Source organism: Dermacentor andersoni, chromosome 3, assembly GCF_023375885.2.
Source record: "Dermacentor andersoni chromosome 3, qqDerAnde1_hic_scaffold, whole genome shotgun sequence".
Classification (NCBI taxonomy): domain Eukaryota; kingdom Metazoa; phylum Arthropoda; class Arachnida; order Ixodida; family Ixodidae; genus Dermacentor; species Dermacentor andersoni.
The window spans coordinates 223,670,341-223,696,386 of record NC_092816.1 but is presented as its reverse complement, the minus strand read 5'-3'; the positions used below and the strand labels follow the sequence as shown (position 1 = coordinate 223,696,386).

Below are 26,046 nucleotides of genomic sequence, written 5' to 3'. Positions count from 1 at the left end.
GCAAACAAATTTTATTTCTGCCCCTTTGCAATTTTTGTATTAAAGGCGTTCATGAATCTTGCCCTCATCAATATGTGGCCACCACAGCCGCAAGCAAACCCACGATCTCGACCTCTGCAGTGCAATGCCAAAGCCATTGTAAAGGCTACCCCAACAGGTCACGAACTTCGGGGTGCACTGATAGCTAAGTCGCCAGTGCGAAATGGCGTTGCGAAAACAGTCGCAATATCTGGACATGGAAATAAATGCAAGAATACATATAAAATGTTACTGCAGAACGGACTTGGGCCAGTGATGAATACTCGCACAGTTCTCTTTCACAGCAAAGCTGTTTATGGCTAGGGTTCTGTGCGTCAACAAAAATGTGGGCCGATCTTGGTGATGGTGCACAAAAGGGTCCAAGCACAATGGCATATACCCCTGGGGACTCTGGGTGGTGGGCTCCGAAACCGGTAATGCACCCTTTAACTAACCCTGTCATACCTGGCACCCAAAGTGGTCCCAGGGATACTACGACTGAATCTTACTACGATACTACAATCGAATCATAGCCTAAAAGGCTGACCTGCGTCGGCCCTGCCTACGTTAGCGCCGCCCTCTCTTTGTCGGCGTTCCAAGCACTTGCATATCTAGTTTCCTTTCCTTCCACTCTCCCAACGTGGTGGTGCCACTGAAATGTCATGCATGTCTCGTTTCCTCCGGCTCCTCGTGGCGGTGGTCCCGTCGTCCATGCAGATGTATATAAAAAATCAGAAAGACAAGTTGCCGTTGTCCATTTTCGATTTCACTTCCCTTCTGTCATAATAGGGTGGCCTCGTTTAGTCCGGACTCCCAAGGATCAATGTGCCTACGAAAATCAATGTCCCGCATGCCTTAGGCATTTGTGCATGATCTTCATTGGTGATGTTTGCCACCAGCTGGCAACGATAACATTCTCGTCTCTGTTCCTGCCATCGCTGTTCGTAGGTGCATTGCTCCTCAGGAGTCCGGACTATACGCAAATATGATGAATTTAGCATAATAATAACAGACGTGACACAATAATGTGTGTGCATATCTATCGTCACGATGACCACTGATCAAGACAATAAATGTGTTCATACTTTTGTTCAAAATTGTGCGTCACCTCTGCATCGTGTACTAAACAGCTTCGCTGGTCATGCACATTCACAGAGTGCAATGGCTCATTACTTATTTTTTTCTCAACGGCCTCCATGTGTTCACACCAAGCGCTTACACATAATGCCAAAATTGGCAATCTGGCCCACATCCATGCGAGCAGTAAAACAAGGTGGTACTATTATGAATTATAATTATTCGCTAGCTCAGAGACGCGAAAGACAGCATGTGCTCGCTAATACTATTCTAAACTGTACACCGCATGCAATTCTGATCACAGCGGCTCTTTTACAAAACCTTGCTATCACCTCATAAACATAGGAAAAATTAACCTTTAATCCTATAATGCAGCATCCTCCATTGGCAAACTTTGCGGTACCACACAGGTTCGATGAACACGTGCGACCAAGACGGTACAGCACTACTACATTGTACATCCACCAGAAAAAAATTTGGGAGGCATAGGCGAAGCATAGATGGAAGGAGGATTTCGCTCGTATGCTTGCTTTGGTGCAGGCTTGGCACAATTTCCCGCTAAAATGCAGTTTTCTCGCAGGACGGTGCAAAGGCCTGCTCTTGGCGCAGTTTGGCACAATTGGCACCGCTGTTCCACCATTTTTTTTTCTTTTACGGTGACTGGATTCTCCCTTACCGAACTCTGGACTCACGGGTAGGCTGGATGGCCTCCCTTGCAATAGACACATTGTGCAGGAGTACTGCAGTTGTCAGAAAGATGGTTTTTGGCACTGCACTTTGTGCATGTTTCTTTCTCTCTACATGATTGTGAGGCATGCACGAACCTCTGGCACTTGAAGCACCACTTCGGCTTCGGTATGTATGGTCGGACATTGATTTTCAAGTATCCTGCGTCAAGTGAACTGGGCACAGTACTGGTATCAAAGGTGAGTATCACGTGTTTCGTGCAGATCTGTTGGTCATTTCAGCAGAGTGTCATTCTTTGTACCTTAATAACGTTTTGATCTTGGAAACCTTCAAGGAGCTTTTCGTCACTAAGGTTCAGGAAATCTTCTGATATTACTCCCCTGCCTGTGTTGAGCAAGTGATGTGGAGAGATTGTCACATTAATGTCACCGATACTGGTGAGTTTTGTGAGCTTTTCTACTTGGTCTTTCTTTGTCGGTTAGAGGAAGAGGTCTCCGCTTGCCATCTGTGAGGCTTTGTAGCCAGGTCCAATCATGTTTGCTAAGTATTCGGATACTAGGAAGGGTGACAGTTTTCTTACAGTTGTGTTGCCTTCACTGTGAGGAACAGGGAAGGTGTTTATGTTTTCTTTCAAAAAGAACTCCGAACTTTTTTTGTTGTGCTCTGTTTTTAAGGGGCAATATTGAAGGAGCGGAAAGCGTTTGCCGTGTAAGCCTTCTAAATATGGGTGGCGATGGTGGCCACCCACCACCGAGTCCAACAAGCAGACGCTATTAGGTTGGAAGAATACCTGCAGACACCAGCCATGCATTGCCACTGCAACCTAATATGTATATATACCCAAGACTGACTATATTACACAAGATTAACCCTCGCCACCCGGGAAGTCAGAAGTAAAAGGAAATGAGTAGAAGACAGGAACGACTGAAAGTGAGAGAGGAAGACAAAGATTGAAGAGGAGGATAGGAAAAGGTGACTGCCAATTTCCTCCGAGCTGGGGCAGTCTGGAGGAAAAGCAGAGACAAAAGAGGGTGTGTTGCCTCCCCTGGGGGGCCTTAAAGGTCTAAACACCCGGCACTGGCTCAACTCCCAGCATCTCCCTTTCCCCAGACATGACTCGGCCACTCTCGGCTACACACGGGAGGGTGGTGCCACATCACAACCCACCAAACTGCCTGCTGATGCAGACGCCCTTGAAAGAGGCGGGGAAGGGAAGGGGGGGCTATGTTACCTGGAACCCATTTACGAAAAAGGGCGTTAACTGGAGCACATCAACAGACTAGCCGTACACTTTATTTTAATTGTTATGGACATCACAATATTTCACTTAAAGAATAAAAATAATATTGCCACACTTGAAGCTCCAAGAAAGGTGGCAAGGCTAAAATTTCTTTTTGGCCTCTCGAAATGTGGCTCAGTTTGATCCTTTGCGCTATCAGATTAACTAGGCATCATCACCCAAACAAGATAACTCCAACTTTCCAAAGAGGCAAATTAGTTTCTTTCTCCCCAGAAAAATTACCTAATGGAACGCCCCGCTAGTCAATGTATTCACGTCCAATAACGTTCCACTTGCAATGGAAAATTGTGCTTGATTATGTCATGTATTTTATACTGCTCATATTTTACTCTTTTCACGAAAAAGTTTTCTTTGCTTTTAATGACATGTATGCAGTTTCTTGCATTGTACATTACCTCTTTACTGTACTGCACACAATTATTTTTCTTCTTTTCCTTGGAATGTATTAGGTATCGCAATTGTATAAACAATAATCCCCTCCTACGTGGCCACACATCGGCCTGCAGCATTTTGTAAATAAATAAAGGTCTATTATGTGTTGCATAATGGCTAGTTTCATAATGGCCAGTTTTCTCAGGCCAACTTTGCCCCTGCACACACCTGTTATGCGGCGAAGCATATTAGGAGTGGAAAGGGACAAACAGAATATAGTAAATGCTCCCTCATTAAACATGCATGCATGCATCACCTCCGGTCACAGTATGAGCACCAATATATCTAAGAGCTGTACTGGTAGTCATTGAGAGCTGTTTCCGACGTTGTGGCCCAGAAAGACAAGAATGCAAAATTTGGTACTCTGCCAATAAAAGAACTGCCACGCTGTGCAGCAACACTCACCATAGTTGAAGCAGCAGAGCACCAGGCCACAGGCAGCAAAGTAGAAGTGCTGCGCGTTGGGACTCTTGCCCAGCAGAAAATTACGATGAATCAGGGCCAGTGGGTAGCCTACACACACACACACACCACAGTCAGCCTCCTCAAACATGGCACCCTCTGATCAAGCTGTCATCATTGACGTCAAGATGACAGGAACGACAGTGAAAAAATAACAATCAGATGACGATGACAACACATTGTTGACTGTCACCTAACACAACAAAGAGAAGCTGTTATCAGGAGAGGAATGAAGAGAATAAATGCTGCACTGAAACCAAAGTTGCAGCAACCTATCTTCACCAATTTTTGGCAATTGATTATGACTATGCTAATTTTCCAACAACCTTAAAATTATGCTAATTTTCCAACAACCTTATAATTTTGCAAATCTTCTCTATACTTTTCTTAGCCTGAGAATGTGTGCATTGAGTGCAAAGCTATAGATGCAATCGAAGTGCGACAACCTTAGCGCATTTTGCACAGTAAAAGGAGCAAGTCAGAACTGTACAAACTGTTCCCTACAACGTAAGTTAGTGAAAAGCAGGCCTTTCCCAAAGTGGTTTATCATAACTGCAAATATCTCTGTTTGCCCAATCAGACATGTTGTTTCTGAGGAGTGTTTTCATACTCTGATCATTATGTCAATGGTCGCAGCCTGAATCTCACTCCCTGCATTCAAGCTTTTGTACAAAATAAATTTATTTTCCTGTGATAATTCTGAGGTGATGTACACAAACAAACCATCTCAAGCAGTTTGAGCTGTTTTTCTCCCACCAGAAATTTTAAGATTTGGTCGAAGAACCACTAAAAATAAGGTACATTAAAGCTATGCCAGGAATTGTAGTTTCAGTAGTACCCTTTCAGTACCGACTAGTGTTGCCATATACCTACTCAACATTCACATACCCTTAGCTAGATTATGTGTTAACTTTGCAACTGCTCACTAAATTAAAATTAAAACTGTGGAGAGCAGTAAGATTCACTTCAACCATCTGGGGGTGCACACAAAGCACATTCCTTTCCCACCCATCCGAATCAAGTACATAACCTTGCACTCAGCTAATAGTGGGAGCAACTGTTCCCTCTGCTGTGGCACACCCCTTGCAACAAATCTGCTCAGCCACCTAAGCATTCTGAAATGCTATTGCTATTGGTAGTTGAAATTCTTTACACATTTTAGCCAGTGTATCAGGCGTGGCTTGAAAGTGACAATGGCATGCCAGTTACCATGTTAATGTGCCATTAAAAAAAGTGTTGTCACTGCTGTTTTCCTCTGAAAGCAAGCGTTTACTTGCTTGCAATGAGCACAAGAGAATAAAAAATTCCTCAACCTGCAAGGCAGCAACTTAAAAGCAGGCATCATAACCTTGCCACTTGTACAAATGCTCTCTTCTCCTGGGCGGCTTTCACACCCTCTGAAGTTGCACGAGACAAGAAAACAGAACCACTGCTGTTCTCTTGCCTTAAAAGACCTTGATTTCATTAAGTGCATCCCGATTTAAAGGTACCAAACGGAGAAACAAAACATCTTGTCCCGTCAACTCTTGTTTCTTTGTGTAGTGCCTTTAAGTCGGTACATTCTTAGAGGACATCAAAATGAACACATTTACCACATTTATTGCTCTCTTGAAACATCACTTCCCCATGAGAACAAAAATTTCCAGCAGAACCCATTTCATGATGAATGTCAATTTAAGTAATTAAATTAATTCTGGGGTTTTATGTGCCAAAAGCACAATATGATTACGAGGCCTGTTGTAGTGAGGGAATTCCAGGCCTATTTTAGTGAGGGAATTCCAGGCCAGGCCTGGTTTTCAATAAAGTGCGCCCAATCCGCGGTACACAGGTGTTTTTGCATTTCACCCCCATCGAAATGTGGACGATGAATGTGAGAACCATTAATGTGATAAAATTTAAAGCAACGTAGAGACATGCCTTCAAGGGCCCCTCCTCGGGCCACATAGCAAACTTCGGTTATACACTGGAAGTTGTTACGTGTTTTCTAGGGAGCGTTCTGCCACAAAAATTTTTCAGATCACTTCATTAATAGCCGAGATAGATATATTTCAGTGCCGCGAACCCATGATTTCAGGAGGCGAGCGCCACTGCAAAGCGAGACACTCTCTCCACTCGCACCTTCTAGACAATGCAAGTGGAATGCCTTCCCTGCATTCTCCCTTACCGAACCTCGAGGATCGCATGACGCATACATCACGGGCCCCGCCTGGCGCGCGAATGGGTATGAAATGGGGAATTGCGGAAGTCATCTTTTCTTTTCTCTCCTCGCTTTTTTGCAGCGCGGCACAGTTCCACTGACAGCGTAGTGCGCCAGCTGTTGTAATTGTATCGTTTCACGTAGCACACGATTTTGCGCGCTGTGACCGAGGATACCCGACTAGCAGTATAAATCAGTGCTACACAAACACTGAAGCAGACACAAGCAGATTACAGAGCATGATCCAGCGCTGGAACATGGTAGAAAATGACATAGTTTCGGTGTCTGCGTGCATGACTGCACAACGTGGCAACAAGCAGATGAAATGAAAGTACATCTCTCTTGCAGCAGTGTGAAGTGAAAAGAAAAACATGCAGACATTCGGTTTGTGTGTTTTATTTTTTCTCTAAGCTTTAATTAGTCTATTCAAGCAACATATTACACAAATAACAGATGTTGCCTTGAATATTTCACGAAGTCACATGTCACCACGAGCGACATCACAGTGCAAACACGTGTATATAGGCGCGCTAGCACACGTATGTCATCCTCCAACTTGGAGCGCAGCAGCCCCAAGTAGAAGGAAAAACGGTGTTCGGTTTGAAATTTCAGGTCTTTCCATGGCGCGCAGCGATGTAATACTTTGCAGACATGATCGTTATCGTGCAATGCATGCTTCACGCTTGTCAGCTCAAAATGGCCAGACCTGGTGAGGGGCCCTTTAAGCGGCAAGCACATGCACACAATATTCAAGCGACACAACAGGCAGATCCTCATAATAGACACAGAGCAGCACAATACAACAGGGACCAAGGATAAGAAAGACACATACACAGCGCTAACCTTCACCTAAACATTTTATTTGATCACACATGTAATTTATACAATGACAGCGAATCGATAATAATAGGAATAATAGGAATCCACTGCTAGAATTGCAGTTGTATTCCAGTTTATAAAAACACAACTGTTGTGTCGGCAGCGGCAGGCAAGAGGGGGCCCATGCCCAGCGAACGCGCGTCGAGCGCCGACGCAGTGAAGGAGACTCGGAGCTAACTGCTCCCGATGAAAACCGGAACGAAGACTCAGCCGACCCGCGGCCGTTTATTACTAATAAAGGCTTCACATGCCAGATGACACCTCCCGATTGGTCCAAGCTCGTCACATGACAGAAGGGGGGTGCGCCATCTAGCTAAACAACTACAAAACATACATGTACGATGACACAGAGATCTGACAGGGGGCGACACTATACTACAACAACCATTCTAAGTGAGGCCCAAGGCAGAATGACAAGAGATAATTGAAGCATATACAATTGACAAGATTAAAGAAAAGTGTGTGAGCTTTCCATCTTTGGCCTTATCGAGAAGGAAAAGAGGTTTCCGGAATGGTTGCCTTCCAATGACCAGGTGCGATGTGCTTACGGTGATAACATGTATTGGTTCTGTACTGTATCTTTGTATGTTTGTCTCCTTGGTTTTATTATCGATCTGTTGTCAATGTATCAATGTATAAATAGCATCCCAGGAAGCAAAAGTTGGCTACAAGCATACCTGGCTCGTCTTGACCCAGCTTGGCTCGGCTAGTGCTAAGTTAAGCTCCAAATTAAATGTCTGCTGTACAGCTTATAGCAAATGGCTCCAAGCCTTCCGCTGTAAGATCTGATGGAGACATAAAGGCTCTAGTATGTTTTTAATTTCGATCTCCAAGTCTTACAAGCAAAATTTGCACGAATTGTTTTTACCTCTGGCTTGCAACAATTCGTTCAACACCATCAGTGGAATAATTACATCGGTATGTTATCGTCATATAACAGCGCTCTGCAAAATACAATAATCAACTAGTATACTGCAAGGCTTATGCACGAGACGATTTCGCGAAGACAGCTGTTGGTGACAGTGCATATGAATATCTGCTAATTTAAATTTATCGCGTCATCCGAAACTAAAGCCAGGCCGAATTTTCGTGTCTTTGACAATACAACAAAAATTTTCAATCAAAAATATGTAACGCTAGTACTTAATTTGTAAAAAGATATTTTAATGAAGTTTCACAAGCTAACGTAACATGGCAAGGCGCAACAATAGGTGCGCAACTGTGGCTTGGGTGCTTCCATCGTGCATTGCATATGCTTGACCGCTTAACTACCATGCTTTTTAATGTGTTCAACGGGTTTGTTCCGTGCATGTATCGCCCGGTCTGTGTCTTTCTGCGTTGAAGGCGCAGCTTCATTCGGGCAAGTGATCTAACTTTTAGCCTCTTTCAAAGCTCTGTTGCATGATTTTAGCACCATGACCAACTTGGTTTATCGTTTCACATCAATTAATGCCTTCAAATTTCCTTGTGACATGTCCGTTGTCGCGGACACAACTTAATAAACTGGTTTAGTTGAGATTACATTTTGGTTGGTGTAGGATCACTCGATGCCGTTAGTATTAATTCTCTATGTTACATCGTGAACCGATTCTCGATAAGTCCCCGCGTAGTTTCCTTATGGTCTAAGATTGCCTACTCTTTAATCTAGTGCTGTAACTATATAAATGCGAGCTATACCGTTTATTGACATGCATTACTTTGTTGAGTCTGAAAGCTGCATCACGATCCGAATAATATATCTGTGTCCCTCCGACTAATTGCACCGTCCGACACGCAAGCATGTTCGTTCACGGTGTCCACTGCGTTAGTACTTTTTATTGTCCCTTTGATCTTCACATTACAGAAAACTTCGCAAAACTTGTTTGGTCCTATAGCCTGGCTGGCTAGTAATGGGACCAATTGTTCAACACACCTACATAATTCAGCAAGTGGTTACAACAGTGACAAAAGGAAAACAAAATTAAATATAGATATCAGGAAGTGCAAATGAAGAACAAAAAGCAATGTAGCGCACCACAACAAAGTATGGCAAGATTCTGACTGGTGTTGTATAAGTTGCGGGCCGATTTTTTTTCAATGTGACGATAGATTGGATTTTTTACAGGTACTGCTCTAGGAGGGCACATGTAACCGGCAAACGGAGGCCTCAGGAGAGCAGGAGATTATAATAAAGGAGGCGGCGCATGATCTCCAGGGCACCCAAGGAGTAGCGGGGCAACCAAAGTTGAAGCCGGGCAGCCTGTGAGTTGGGGCCGCAGAGGCCAAAGCATGCCAGAGGATGTCCGCATAAAAAATTGGCTTTCCATGACAGCGAACAGCCTATTTTATACAACCCTGGCACACGCAGGTCACAGCGAGCCCCAACCCACGGACCAGTCCTGGTTCTACCTTTGACGTCCCCGTTGCCGCTTTGGTGTCCTGGGGGCACCGCCAATAATGCGAAATAATGACACTAAGTACAGCACTACCGTGCCCTGCAACTTCTGCTGGCACACTTAGGGACAAACGCATACAGCACACACTAAGAAACTCCTCCATAGTGCCTAGGCAGAGTCATATATTCAAGGAGCAAAACTCCCCACGTTTCCTCTCTTGCACCCACTCTTAGTGGCGCATGCGCGCAAACGTCCCGGGTCTCCACAAGTGCCACGCCCCGCTGTACCTACTAGCAATTGTAAATATGCTGCCCAGTGCAGTGAGGCAAGCGTTTCAGCTAAGAATATGAACCACAGTGATACAGCTCGAGCCAGATTGCATGAATCATGAAACTAGTTCTTAAGACCTTGGGACACCAGGATCAAACCTGCGCAGCTATACAGGAGCTAGTTATGCATGCTGAATGTGTGTCATGCAGCATGTTATTAGCTACCGTCCAAGCAGGCAAAATGTTCATGACTCCTGTCTGTCTTTTGTAAGTGCTTGTGTACTACTGAAAGACATGGGAAGACTGTAAAACATCAAGATAAAAGGCTCCTAACAGCTATCAGTGTTCCCAGCAAAACTGGCAGAATGGTAATAGCCAATAGATGCTCGATTACAAGCTGCCCTTCGAGAACTAGGAAAATGTGACCACATTAGAATCCAGGTAGAGCTACGATCCTGCTTTTCGATGTCACCTTGTAAGCAAAAGACTTATGAATTCAAAATGTGAGCACGTTTTTATAACTTGTGCCAGGTTTAACTAAAAAGTTACACCTGGCACGAGTTATAAAAATGTGGCATGCATGTTAAGGTGACTTCATAATTTTATTAACGAGAAGAAAGGGCACCTAGGGGCCTGATTTTTATTAATCATAAGAAGCCAACAAACAGACACCAAAGACAACATAGAGAAAATTTGTTGTACTTACTAAATGAATGAAAGAAATGATAAATTAATTGAAATGAAAATGAATGGAAAAACTGGCTACAGGAGAGAAATGATACCACGTCATTGCATTACATGTGTGATGCTCTTACCAATTGAGCTACCGTGGTGTCGTTTGGCCATCCATTTCTGGGCCACAGAAATCCATTTCTGGGCCGCAGGCGTCTGAGTACATGATCTTTTTTGGCGAAGGCAACTGGTCCACAAACCCACACATGCTCCCCGAATGCATTATTTGACATTTCATGACTTCATGTTTTCGAGCTGTATACAAAGTAGGTACAGTCATACTTTTTTATGCTATGTATATCTTGCAGTTCCTGTGCATAAATGTTGCTACAATTATTTCTCTGGAATGCATAATCATCCAGTGTCATTTGCTCTTCTACCTTACCTTTTCTGGAGCTTTCATTCCTGCCTTAATGCAGGCATTGTAATAGCCACATTGTGTATGTTAGTGTTTTTAGCTTTGAATTCCTTTTGCTGTTAAGGGTTTTTTTTTTTTGCTTTCACACATGACGGCTCTCTTATGGGGGGCTGGGACTTGAAATGCTTCACTGCGGGCATCCTACCCAGTATTTTCAGACAGCTTGGGTGGAAACTTCAGCACTAAGGCCAGTGGCAGAAAAGGAGCCTCAGACCTGCATGTCTACAGTGTCATTGACGGTAACTTTAGAGGGCTGTTTGTCTAGGCATAAATGCAGTGATTCTCCCGAAATTCATGGTGTTCGGAATGAAATAAAAACTGATGGTCACATATTAAAGAAAAATTGTCCTGCATACAGTGTAGCTACAGTTGGCTGGATGGCAATATTTATATAAAGCTCCCTCCCATTTGCAGTTACGTTGAACTGAGTTTCCACAAATTTAATTTAATAATTGCAGAACTGTTCGTATGTGACACTGATTCGAATATCAGCCAAAACTGCTGATACTCTGTGTTACTTGCATTGTTTGACTAGATGGTTTAGTATTCCAGAAGCTATTCAAATCTATTTGACATGGGAAAATGCAACAACCCATTACATTTGCCAAGCAGCAGTTGCCTGATTGAAGAATTGTAGTTTGCAAGTGGGTAAGAAGTTGGCACAATATTTTATGTTTATGGTTCAGTTAGTTTTTATTCAGAAATTTAAACTACACTAATGTTATTGACTAAGTCAGCATTGTATAGCATGTTTACATTTCAATGAAATTGACTGTTGGTTCTACATAAGAATTTAGTGCACGGTATGTGATTAATATATTGTCTTAGGGTTCTAAACTCTCTTTACATCAACATGCGATCTTCAAATACCTATTGACAATGACCAGATAACGTCCAAAGACAGGGGCGTAGCCAGGGGGGGGGGGGGGGGGGCTTATGGTGCTTCAGCTCCCCCCTTAAATTTTTCCATGCTGTCCTGCACCACCACCTAAAATACCTCCGGCTCCGGAAATCATTCTGGATTTTGCCTAGAATGTTTTTTTCAGGCTCGAAAAGACATTTCAGCGCGAACATTGCGAGCTTGGGCTGGACTTTGTGGCAATGCCCATGCACCTCGAGGTGCATAACACAAGAAGCCTCATCTGAGCACAAAGTTTCAAGGGCATTTTGATGGCCAGTGAGCTCATCACGGCATCTCACGGAGGCTGCGGAATCTACGGAATGCATGGATTTCAATTCTGAAACTTTATGGGTATAAAGTTCTCACAAGCTTTTGATGCGAAAGGTACATTGACATTTCCAAAGTCGTGCTTTAGATTTTCAATTCCAAAACTTTGCGGGTTTAATGTCCTCATAAACATTGGACGCCAAAGGTACATTCACTTTTCTAAAGTCGTACAATGGACCATACAATAAGACAAGCGAAATCGACCCACTTTCAGACAAATTGACAAAGCGTGCAGCAAGGTTTAATGAAACGAAGGATTGTGGTGGTTCATTTGTGCCATTTTGACTTTTATTCGCGAGGTCACATTGAGCCTCTTCAATTTTTTTGTTCTCGCTACCCGTAAGCTACTAGAGCCAGCCAGAGTGCATGCATTTTTTTCGTGTTGCCCTGACCACCACGCAGTGCACTTTGGTGTGCGTTAGTTTTTTTCTGGCCGAGGGTATTTTCGCCTGGCAGAGCTTTAGATGCTTCGCGGCTAGCAGACGAGAAAAAGAAACAATGGTCGCTGGCCACCAGCACTGCGGGGACTCGACAGATTGCAACACGTTCACTTGAGCGCAACCTTTCCAGAAAACCTTGTCTCGCCGGTGTATGATACCGAGCACTATCTCTATGGACCAAGCCTTCGGTACTTCCTTCGGTAGCCACATTAGGTGCCCAAAGTAGGCATTCGATTGTGCTTCCCTTTGGATTTTTTCATTTTGGTGCTCCCACAAAAGAAAAAAAAAAGGCATTGTTGCGGCTCAGCAAGTATTCGCATGGTGAAAGTTCGATTCTGTTACTTCTTTCGCGCAAAGTGATGAACTGCAGGACGCTTCAGTTGCCGGATATACTCTTATATTATTGCGATAGCAATTAAATGGATACTTTATGCGCATTCCTGCTGTCGCCATCACCCTCATGTTCCGTATGTGACAATGGTGGCTCAGTCTTGTGTGCGCAACGGAGAAAAACGGGGAGGAAGCGTGCTGCCTTCCATCGCACGCGATACGTCAGGGGGAGTGCAGGCTAGAAGCGTACGGTGAGGGGCTAGTTGGTATAGCATTACGAAATCCAAGAAAAAACTGCGCAAAAAAAGGGACAAGACAAAGAAAGAACCACACGACACAGGGATGGGGGGGCGGGCCTTAGGATTCTGTGATCTGTGAATCTGTGATTGCGCAACATGTTTATTTCCCTTTTTTGACGCATTATATATGGTTACTTTTTCTTAGATATGTAGATTTATTGGAACTTATACAAAGATCTAAATATCTAGTTGCGAGGTTTTGTGTATATGTGCACTGAACTTTGTTTCCAGTGACACTTTTTTGTCCTTTATCAAGCTGTACCTTTGCAAATGTATATTTCATTGTATCTTCACATTTCTAATGTACGAGGGCGAGTCAAATGAAAGTGAGCCAACCCATCCCGCGCAATAGTGGTTTGGGTTATCATCTGCGAGGTATGCGCATTGCACACAGGCATCTCTCATTTACAAAAGTGACACACAGATGCGAGGATAATGTGCTTTAACGCTCTCATACACTGCATTCAACATGGTTCTGTGACATAATGGACGGTCGGAAGGTTTAACAGCATATTTTCGTGCGGTTTTTGACAGCTGAAGGTGTTTCCCAAAAATAAATTAGTTGCCACATGGCTGCCATGTACGTAGAACAATGCATTTCATTGGCCATTGTGAAGCATTGTAGCAAACAGTTCAAAGAAGGACGTGAAAGTTGCCAAGACGATCCACAACCGGGCCAAAGCCACTGTGCAATCACCCTGAACACAAATGCAAAGATTGACGAGCTGATTAGACAAAAACGAAGGATAAGCATCGATGAACTGGCAGAGCGTGCAAACATCAGCGACGGTTCAGGTCACACCCTAATTCATTAACATCTCGGTTATCGCCTGATGATTGCCCAAGATTTTGAACCACGGCCAGAAGACACAAGTTCGGCGCTGCCTTGACTTATCTGATCCGGTATCACAGGCGAGGGTGACGACTACTTGTCTGCAATTGTGACCGGTACTTTTAAATAAAGTACCTCGTTTGTCATATATTCGCATTGGCTCACTTTTATTTGACTCGCCCCTCATATATTTTGCAGAACTCCTGCTTTCTATATGTGCTCTCCGTTGAGACTATAATTTCGGTGCAATTTCTCAAAATACACGACCACTGAAAGCTGCTCCTGCGCAATACATTGGAACAAAAGGACAGCATCACTGAGATTTTTTCCTGGCCATTGCATTTGTACAAAAAATGTAAACAAGGTTCTTGAATGACAGTTTCATTGAAATATTTGCCCTGAACTTGCTCATTTCATGGCCTTTACATTTTTCATATCAGCAGCATGCACTTCTTTGCCGGTTTCGAACTGATATAGTTCTAAAGTTCGTGTGATATTGTTGCAGGAAGAAAGCAGGCCCACGAGTGTAAAATAATGTATATTGTTACGCCCACAAAAGGCGTTACTTTGAAGCCGGGTAGAGTTAGATGTGATGGCCTTGATCAGCTGAGTGCCTGTCGATATTCAGCTAGCCAGCCACACCTCGTCTTCCTCGTTCACCACCCTTCGGTGCCCACGCATACTGTTTGTTGAGGCGTGAACCCACTATGCTTGTAAGAGCGTCACAATATTTACAACTGAGGTTAATGGCGTTCAGGCAACTGCCAGACTTCGTCTTCCTCTCGTCCAATGCGACTTCTTTCTTCCCTTCACCGTAACATCACCCTCCCGGCGGAGTAGCTCCGTCCCGGTGCAAGTTATAGAGCATCACTTAATGGGGGGACTAGGGCTTCAGCCTGGCGACGTGAACAACATCGCTGGTGACGTTGGGAGGCACTGAAGGCTGACCGACTGGGGCGATCTCGTATGTCACGTCGGACAGTTGGCGTAAGATCTGGTACGGACCAGATTAACGGCAAAGTAGTTTTTCCGACAAGCCGACGCGAAGTGAAGGCATCCAGAGAAGGACAAGGGAACCAGGTGAAAAATGGGAGTCTCGGTGCCGAAGGTCGTAGCGTCGCTTTTGAGAAGCTTGCGAGACTGTGAGGTGATGACGGGCGACTTCTCGGGCCTGGGCGGCTAAGTCAATAGCACGCGAGCGTAACCAGTGCTGGGTGATTATACTGCGGAAGGTAGCAACGTGTCAAAGGGCAAGGTGGGGTTGCGGCCATACAACAGGTAAAATGGTGAAAATCCGGCAGTATCGTGACGGGACGAGTTGTATGCGAAAGTGAGGTATGGTAAAGCGACGTCCCAGTCGCGGTGATCGTCGGAAACGTACATGGCCAGCAATTCAGTTAGCGTGCGGTTGAGTCGCTCGGTGTGGCCGTTCATTTGAGGGTGGTATGCGTAGCAATCTGGTGTTCTGCAGAACAGGAGCAGAGCAGATCGTCGACGACCTTCGATAGAAAGTAGCGGCCGCGATCCGTCAGCAACTGGTGAGGGGCGCCGTGGTGCAGGATGACGTAGTATAGTAAGAAGTCGGCGACATCTGTAGCGCAGCTGGTTGGTAGCACTCGTGCGATGGCATATCTCGTGGCATAATCAGTTGCTACAACAATCCATTTGTTTCCTTTGATGGAAATTGGAAAGGGGCCAAGGAGGTCTAGGCCCACCCGGAAGAAGGGCTCTGTAGGGATATCAATTGGTTGCAGCAAACCAGCGGGAGGCATAGCAGGCATCTTCCGGCGCTGACACAGGTCGCAAGAAGCAACATAACGGCGCACAGAGCGATAAATGCCGGGCCAGAAGAAGCGGCGCCGCAGGCGGTCGTGTGTACGAGTGATGCCCAGATGTCCAGCAGTAGGAGCGTCGTGAAGTTGCTGGAGCACGGCTAGTCGAAGGTGCTTGGGAACGACTACGAGGAGCTCCGGGCCGTCAGGACGAACGCTACGACGGTATAAAGTTCCATCGCGCAAGGTGAACGAACATCTGGAGGGATGGGTCATTGGGCGAGAAGCTTAGGCGTTCCATAAGTGTTCGAAGAACAGGATCCTTGCGCTGCTCGTCGCCAATATGGAGGAAGCCGGAGAGGGATAGAACACCGATGTCCGAGTCTGCATCGGTATCGTCCGGTTGATCCACGGGATTGCGGGACAGGCAGTCAGCGTCTTTATGCAGGCACCCTGATTTATACATAATAGAAAATGTATATTCTTGTAGACACAAGGCCCAACGTGCAAGTCGTCCAGTTGGGTCCTTCAAAGACGAGAGCCAGCAGAGGGCGTGACGATCGGTTACGACGCAGAAGCTCCAACCGAAAAGGTACGGCCGAAATTTTGAGACCGCCCATATGAGCACGAGACATTCTCTCTCAGTAATGGAGTAATTTCGCTCGGGCATGGAAAGAAGGCAGCTAGCGTAAGCAATGACACGGTCTTGGCCCAGTTGACGGTGAGCGAGGACAGCGCCGATGCCATGACCACTCGCGTCAGTTCGTACTTCAGTGGGCGCAGAAGAGTCAAAGTGCGACAGAATTGGGGAACTTGTAAGCCGCTCAATCAAGGTAGAGAATGCTTTCTCCTGCAGTGGTCCCCAAGAGAAAGAGACGTCTTTCTTAAGAGGGTCAGCGAGAGGGTGAGCTATGTCGGCAAAATTTTTCACAAATCGCTGGAAATAAGAGCATAAGCCCAGAAAACTATGGACATCGTTTGTGGAACAAGGTACAGGAAAATTTCGCACGGCGTGAACTTTCTGTGGATCAGGTTGGATTCCGGCAGCGTTTACGAGATGGCCGAGCATGTTAATTTCACGGCGACCGAAATGGCACTTCGAGGAGTTAAGCTGAAGGCTAGCCCTGCGAAACACGGACAGTATGGTTGTGAGGCGCCGCAGATGGCTCTAAAAGTTCGGCGAAAATGCAATCACATCGTTACCCACCATGGTTGCTCAGTGGCTATGGTGTTGGGCTGCTGAGCACGAGGTCGCGGAATCGAATCCCGGCCATGGCGGCCGCATTTCGATGGGGGCGAAATGCGAAAACACCCGTGTACTTAGATTTAGGTGCACGTTAAAGATCCCCAGGTGGTCGAAATTTCCGGAGTCCTCCACTACGGCGTGCCTCATAATCAGAAAGTGGTTTTGGCACGTTAAACCCCATAATTTAATTTTTTTAATCACATCGTCGAGGTAACAGAGGCATGTAGCACAAGAGAGAGTCAATCATGCGCTCGAATGTAGCTGGCGCATTGCATAATCCAAAGGGCATGACTTTAAATTCGTATTGACCGTCTGGTGTGATGAAGGCGGTTTTCTCGCGGTCCATCTCATCGACGCTAATCTGCCAATAACCGGAGCGGAGGTCAATTGATGAAAAGTATTGGGATCTGTGAAGGCAGTCAAGAGCGTCATCAATGCGAGGCAGGGGATAAACATCCTTCTTTGTTATCCTGTTGAGGTGACGGTAGTCAACGCAGAAGTGCCACGAGTTGTCTTTCTTCTTTACTAAGACAACTGGTGATGCCCACGGACTACTTGAACGTTCAATGATGTCCTTGTCCATCATCCTGTCTACCTCTTTTTGTATGATGGCCCTTTCTGTTGCGGAGACACGATATGGCCGCCTATGAATGGGGCTGGCGTCACCAGTGTTGATGCGATGCGTGACAACAGATGTCTGGTCAAGTGGACGGTCGTCCAAATCAAAGATGTCCCGATAAGATAACAGGAGGTGACGAAGAGCTGCTGTTTGCTCGGAAGGAAGGTCAAGGGCGATCATCTTAGAAACATCGTCCGTAGGCATCGAGTACGGAGGAGTGGGTGACAATGGTCCGTTGGTACTGAGGAAGGATTCAGAGGTCAAAGAAGAAACCTCAAATTCTTCCAAAGAAGTGATATGCGCTATGGCGATACCGTGTGGCAGCACATGCGACGAAAATCCAAAATTGAGGATGGGCATGCGAGTGCAATTTTCGCGGATCCAGACTACGGTGCTCGGCAGGGCAATATTGCGCGACAAAACCACGTCAGTAAGCGGCGGCACGACGTACTCGCCATCAGGTACGGGAGGACAGGGCGTCAGGAGGACATTTGTAGCCGCTTGTGGAGACAGCCTTGCAAACTCAGCAGAACATAAGCGGTGTGAAGCACAAGTTGTTGTTTCGGCAGGAAGCGGCAAATCCAACTGTACAACACCTGCGGAGCAGTCAATTTGGGCAGAGTGTTTCGAAAGGAAGTCGAGGCCGAGAATTAGGTCGTGCGGACAGTGTTCAAGGACGATAAATAGAACAACGGTATAATGGCCCCCAATGGTCACACGTGCTGTGCACATTCCAAGGACAGGTGAAGTACTCCCATCGGCGACTCGCACAGTGCCCAGTACGGCGGGTGTCAGAACCTTCTTGAGCCTTCGGCGGAGAGCAGCGTTCATAACTGAAAGCTGCGCTCCTGTATCAACGAGAGATCTAACAGGAACGCCATCAACTTCAATGTCCAGTAGGTTTCCACATGTAGGCAGGGTCAACAGAGGATTTGTGGGCCGGGTCGTAGTTGCAGCTTCACCTCCGGGAGCTGCACCGCCTAGTTTCCAAAAGCGAAGCGACCGGTTGCAGAAGGGGACGAAGAGCGGTGAACGAGAGGCGAACGGGACCTACGACTTTGCGGAGACGGGGAGTGGCTAGATCTTGGTGGAGCACTGTCGGTGTTGATGTTCCTAGTCGGCGTATAAGGCGAGAAAGTGCGATTGTCTGGTACTTGGCGGTGGTGACTCGGAGACGACCACCGAGGAGGCGACGACCAGTGGTTGCGGCAATGACGGGCGATGTGTCCAATACCGGAACAATTAAAGCAGATGGGTTTATCATCCGCTGTGCGCCAGTCAGCTGGGTTGCGACGAGGTGGCGGAAAGCTTCGCGTCTGGGAGCGAGCGGCTGGAGAAATCTGGTAGTTGTTTGTATGGCGGACCGAGCAGAGAGATGAAATGCCCAAACTTGCTATTTCTTCCCGAAGGACCGCTTGTATAAGGGAGATAGCAGGCACGCTTTCCCGACAGTCGGGAAGAACTGGAGCCGGAGCCATGGCCTCAAGCTCACGGCGAACGATGCGCGTGATATCTTCCGGTCCCACGGGCTGAACGAACCACGGCGGGTCTTCGCAAGAAGATGTTGCGGCGGTATTGGGCAATCGGTCGAAACTTTGAGCGACGCGGCGGCCCTTCGCTTGTTCGAAGCGCCGGCACCCCTTTACAATTGCATCCACAGTGGCACAATCCTTACACATCAGGAGATTGAATGCATCGTCTGCAATACCTTTCAGTATGTGACCAATCTTGTCTACCTCGGTCATGTTGTCATCAGCCTTGCGACAGAGGGCCAGCACATCCTGTATGTACATGACATAGGATTCTGTGGACGTCTGAGCGCGGCACGCAAGTTCTTTTTTTGCTGCCAGCTGACGACCGACAGGTCTGCCAAACAGGTCCCGCATTTTTTCTTTGCACACACATCCCAGCTCGTTAGGTGAGCTTCTTGTGTCGTACCATTGCTTCGCAGTTCCTCTTAGATAAAATATCACGTTTGCTAGCGTCATTGTTGGATCCCACCTGTTGTTGTCGCACACTCGCTCGTACATCGTAAGCCAGTCCTCGACGTCGGCGTTGTCCGTGCCACAAAATGTCCCTGGGTCCCGCAGATGAGTGAGGATGACCGTTGACACGGGCTGCTGAGGCGTTGTCGCTTGTGTCGGCTGATTTGCCATTGTGGCGGCAGGTAGATGACGTCCGCTGTGAAGTTCTGTGATTGTACCCCGCACCTTGCACCAAAATGATGCAGGAAGAAAGCAGGCCCACGAGTGCAAAATAATGTGTATTTACAACCGAGGTTAATGGCGTTCAGGCAACTGCCAGACTTCGTCTTCCTCTCGTCCAATCCAACTTCTTCCTTCCCTTCACCGTAACAATATTTTCTTATTAAATAGACAAAAAACATGGAAGCAATGATATCAGTTATTTCGGGTACAACTTCAGGGACATAGGAGTATATATTTCCACGAAAAAATTGATACTTCACTTGTCTTGACATTGCATAGCATTCAAAAATTCGTTTGCAGCATCTTTGGCAATGGCGATGCAGTCATTATTCATCTATTAGATCCCTCGACAAATTCATAACAAGGAGGCCTAGCTACAACATCCCCCTTAGTCCTGTGCCTTATTCCTGGGATGTGGATGCGGGGTCAGTTTTTCTAGACATGCCATTCATAATATATATATATATATATATATATATATATATATATATATATTGTAGTCAGTCAATGCAAAGCATGGCATGTCATTCGTTACCTATATATAAATTTAGTCACAATCAATGCAAGGCAAGCAGATGTACATAACTTGCAAGAATAAAAATTTGTATTTTGCTGATTTCTTGCTTCCTAAACATCGTTATAAAATGCTGGTTATCAAAAAGGCATTTCACAGTATCATTACAAGATGTCTTTTCAGTGTGGCTCATTCAACACCCTCGTGTGCTGCATGTATTTTTCTTGTGTTAGCAGTACCCAAATTTCGAAAGTGCTGTTCACTTGCAAAGTGTTATGCTGTTGCGAGACTATTTATTCGTGAAGAATTTCATTTTGGTGCAGAAGTGACATGGTTGCCATATGTACAAATGTTAGTGTGTCATACACAGGCTCTCAATGTTATACCTTCACAGATTTTATTCCAAACTGAGGAATCTATGCAGATGCATTCAATAATGTATGCCTTTGCAAAAGCATGCATTTAGCCCATAATACTGAATGTTTTTCAGATTAGTAGATTTTCACATGTTTTAATTTTGAAGTTAGAACCAGTCGTATTGAATACATGTACATGTACTAGAAATCCAGAAACACGACACTGGTTCCAAGAAAGCCATACCAGTACCAGTGATCTGCGTTAACACATGATTAGCATAGCTAACCTTTTTTTTCTTTACAGTGCAAATTGCATACTGGGTGATTCAGCGAACACTTTCACAAATCTTTTTATATTGTCTTTGGCAAATAGCACAATTATAGTCATTGAGCTGGTCTACTCGAAGAGCTTTATTAAGTGGATATGCCCTGCAGTCTCACCTGTTGGAATTTCTAAATTACAAAAGTGTCATAATGCAATTAGTTTAAAACTGAAGTAAACTTTTGTAATTAGTCAATTATGCATTTCAATTTCTTCTGCAAGTAATGCCCACCTCTTCAAGTAGACCAGCTCATAGACTAGAATTGTGCTATCCGCCCCAGGAAATCTTTTAAAAAAGTTTGCATGTGTTCGCCGAAACAACCTGTATTTTTTCAGGCAAGCAAAAAGCCTTCATATGCGAGTTCTACACACAGTCTAACGAACAGCTTGCCAAGACTTCTCCAAGATGAATACGGAGAGAGCATTAGCTTGGCTTCAGGAGTGCTTGCGGAGTTCTAGGGTTATTGCTCAGCTTGGTAAAGCCGGATTGTAGACAACCTTTTGGCATGAACAAGCCCAAATAAAGATGTCTTCTAGATGGGTTTGTGCTACCTGGGATGTGTGAGAAAATTAAACCTTTAGTAGAAAGTTAGCACTGTAAGTGTGTCTTTCTTATCCTTGGCCCCTGTCGTATTGCACTGCTTCGTGTCTGTTATAAATACAAGCCAACTAGCCCAGCAACGTGCCCTAGGCAGACACTGTTGCATCACAACTTAGTGCAACCATATGAACACAACATGGCAAAAAAAATGTGATAAATTTACATTGTTCTCCAAATAAATACAATCGTATGCCAGTAAAAGAATTGCAAACATACCATGAGGCCAATGTTTTAACTAAGCTGCATTAGACCTAGCTTTATTATGCTGTCATCACCAGTGGAAATCCATTCAATGCAGTCAGCATGAAATGGCATGGCACCATCTGGTGAGCAAAACCCAAAACACTTTCGCAACTCTTCGCGACACCTCAGGCTTAACAGCGTCAATACAAACAACTGATCTCAATAATAATGACAAGACAACGCCAATACTTTGGCCAAAGCTTGAGTTGATGCGAAACGATGGTTGATTTTACTATTTCTTTTTGCGGTCATGGCAGAGAGCAAGTAGCAAGAGCAAATTCAGATCGAAGCGGGCCGACCAGAGCAGACTGGCTGCTGCCATGTTGTTGCACAATAAAGCTATCCCCAGCAGAAGTCACCGTGAGGACTTGCAGGCAACAAGCAATGTTTTCTGGCTGGCTAAAACCTGGCGACACAACAAACAACAGCGATGGATTGCCCTCCGCAACAGTCAAACCTGTCACTCTTCACCACCACTCGAAAATTGTGTGCCTTTATAGAGCAGAATATTGCAGTGCCTGTTGGGGACAGCATCTTGTTCTGGGGACTTCGCAAAAGAGACCACTATGCATGTTCTTGTCGCATGTGCAGCTTGTGCAAAGACTGCACGTTCAAAGACAATATCTCACTTGTTCCCCTGTTCCCCCTTTGAACAAGACAGCTGCACTCGACAGGCACTGCAAAATTCTTGTCTATAGCCACCACAGACACACACAGCATCAACCTCGCTAACAGCAGTATGTACTGTTGCAATGCACTGCAGCCCAGTTGAAACTCCATTGCAAACTTCATTGCAATGGCTACTCATCAAGCAGCTGCACTCAACACTGAGGCGTCTGTTGCATATGGTGTACTATCATTTGAATATATTGTTACATTGCAGAAGTCGCATATAACAATTTATTTAGAATGTTTACAAGAGAGACAATGATGCATAAACAAGATTGCTGTTGAGACCGATTCCAAACCTCTACACGTCAAAGTCGTCGTCTTCTGACCGGCGCCACTCTTGGTTGCACCGTAACATTACCCTCCCCCCTGTAAAGGCGCCGCCGTCTCTGCGCTATAAGGGAGCTGAACTTGCGGCAAGGTAAGGCATCAGTAGGGACACACAAGCCCTGTGGAGCGATATCACACTTCACATCGCCAAGTGGACGCAATATCATGTAGGGCCCTGTGTAGCGCGGCACCAGCTTTTCAGATAAGCTGATGCGGCAACATGGCGTCCACAGGAGGACAACGGATTCAGGAGGAAATAAAACATCCCGATGTCGGCTGCCGAACCGGATCTTCTGCGCTTTTCCGTAAGCTTTTTCCATTGTTCCATAAATACTGGAATTTCTTACCCAGTCCTATTCGTTCATGCTCACCTCGAAGTTTTGTATCTGCCATCCAGGATGAATGGCCCTAGAGCGTCTACCTCATCAATGTATCGTACTTTTCTCTGTATGATTTTCTTCTGTTAATCCACTCCTGCTATAGCACTTATTGCGCTGCAATATGTACAAATAAATAAATAAATCTGAGACTCAGTGAGCCGGGAGCCAGCAATCTGGCCTGCGGTGCGAGCCTAGGCAAAGACGTCTTGAGCGCATTCAGTGAGAGTGTTCGTTGAAGAAGGAAGCAGTTGGTAAAGCAAAGCAGTAAAGTAAAGCGAAGGGCAAAAAGCAGCCAAACAGAAGGTAAAAGGGTGAAAAGTCATCGGTCTCGTGATGGGACAAATTATAGGCAAAGGTCACAAACGGTAACATACTATCCTATTACTGTGGTTGTCAGAAATGTACATGGGCAGCATTTCTGTCAATGTGCAATTGAGCCGCTTCGTCAGTCTGTTTGTCTGTGGGTGGTAGGCAGTAGAAAGCTTGTGCTTGGCAGAACAGAAGCAAAATAGGTCTTCAATTACTGGAGATAAGAAGGTGCGACCGCAATCAGTGCGGAGCTGCTGAGGTGCGCCGTGGTGGAGGACGACGTCATGTAAAAGAAAATCTGCCACCTCAGTTGCACAACTTGTGCAAAGCTCACGTGTTGCATTGGCTTTCTAAATTAAATACTCTAGAGGGAAATGTGGCGCTAGTGTCTACGGGGGCTCTCCTGAGCGTTGCCTCAACCTACATGGAAGGGAAGTACAGCCTTCGGATTGACTTCGATCTTTAGACTAGTGGCGTTTGCTTGGAGCGCAGTAAACGAAGCTAGACTCAAATATTGTGGCGTAAAATGTAATTTTATTTCTGCATTATCTTATATAATGTACAACACGTTACATAAACTTCGTATGACTTTGAGATTGAAGCACAGTTTACTATGGTTTATCACCAGGGCACACCAGGGTATGCATTCTTATGCAATTCTGTTCCCTATTTAACGCCAGAGAATAATTATTTATTTATTTTTAGAACAGCAATGACAGCCATGCATGTACTTATATAAAAATACTCATCAAGTATTTATGGAAATAAAAGTTTTGTATTGTGAGAAAGTGTTGCGCCCTTGAGAGGAATACTACAAAGGACGTCTGCTACGATGCCTGCTCGCTGCGAACGCGAGACTTTTCTCGCAGACGACAGGCACTTGCTAACTCTCTCACTCTTTCGAAACGCTGCATCGGCTGTGACGGTCAACAGGACGGTCAACAGGATGACGGGAGAGGCAATCAGCGTCCCTGTGCAAGTGGTCCGACATATATAAAACAACAAATTAATATTCTTGGAGCCATAGCGCCCATTGACCCAATCATCCAATGGAGTCTTTAAGTGACGACAGCCAGCACAAGGCATAGTAATCGGCAACCACGGAAATTGTGTGGCCATACAAAAGTATGGGTGGAATATGGCCACCGCCAAAACTAACGCCAGGCACTACCTTTCAGTATTTGAAAAATTCCTCTTGGAGGGTAAATGGCTTTCGCATTGGTGGTGGTCAAATTCTGCCTATACTTTTGTATGGCTCCTCAGCCAGGGTATCAATAACTAATACGCCTGTAACAAAGTTTACTTCTCTCTCTCTCTCTCTCCTTTCAGTGGTTAACAGGAGGCCGTTGGCATATGCAATTAATTATGCACTCTGTGTTACGCTGCCATTGAACGAGTGCAGCCCCAATTCCATGGCCACTGGTACTTATGTGAAGTTCAGTGACGGCAGGTAGATCATAACAAACCAGCAATGGGGGAGCCGTTAGCATGCGTACAATGGCGGAGAACACTTCGGTTTGAGCAAGGCCGTGAGTGAAAGCAACGTCCTTCTTAAGCAAGTCAGTGAGTGAGGCAAGCGGTGTTAGTGCAATTCTTGATGAAATGAAAATATGAACATAGTTCAACAAAGCTTCTTACGTCTTCAGTGGAAGACGGAACAGGAAAGTTCTGGACAGCACGCGAATTTTGTCCGATTCAGGTTGAATACCAGTGGCACTGACGAGATGGACAAGAATGGTAATTTGACAACATCTTGACAACATCCAAGTGGCACTTGGATGATTTCAATTACAGGCCGATGCTTCGGAAAGCAGCAAAAATGTCCAGCAGACGTGTTAGATGACTCGCAAAAGTTAGTGAAAAAACTATCACACTGCCTAGATAACACAGACATGTAGACAATTTATAGCGGCGAAGTAAGGAATCCATCATCTTTTGAAGGTTGCCAGGGCATTACAAAGGCCGAACAGCATAACCTTGAATTGGTAGAGGTCGTCAGATCTTACAAAGGCAGTTTTCTCACGTCATCTACTGAGATTTGGCAATAGCCTGATCAAAGATTTATCGATGAAAAGTACTTGGTGCATGGCAAGGGGTAGACATCCTTGTGTGTAATCTTGTTGAGGTGTCAGTAATAGACACGAAAACACCAAGTGCTGTCCATCGTCTTGACAAGTACAGCAGGAGAAGCCCATGAACTGGAAGATAGCTCGATAATGCCTTTAATCAACTCTTATCAACCTCTTGTTGTATTACTTGTCGTTCAGCATGTGAAACACAGTACGGACGACAGCATATCGGACTGGCACCTCTGGTACAAATAGAATGGGTGACCACCGATGTCTTGGCTAAAGTGCGGCCATCAAGGTCGAAAATATCATGGTAAGTTTCCAAGAGGCGGCGGTTGTCAACAGCTTGTGCAGGAAGGAGGTCAGGTGCAATCATCTTGCTGAGTTCATCTGTGACTAGAGTCGGTGAATCGGAGGTTCCTGTAGAGGGCGAT

The 26,046-nt window shown here is 45.4% G+C and overlaps 1 protein-coding gene across 1 annotated transcript in view; it reads right to left on the bottom strand.

Moving 5' to 3' along the window:
• The window catches only part of nes (lysophosphatidylcholine acyltransferase 3 protein nessy), a 230,219-nt gene that overhangs the window by 177,374 nt on the left and 26,799 nt on the right, over positions 1–26,046 (bottom strand). Inside the window, exon 2 of the mRNA XM_050183807.3 lies at positions 3,920–4,027. Coding sequence (XP_050039764.2) covers positions 3,920–4,027 — 108 coding nt within the window. The remainder of the gene's footprint in view (positions 1–3,919; positions 4,028–26,046) is intronic.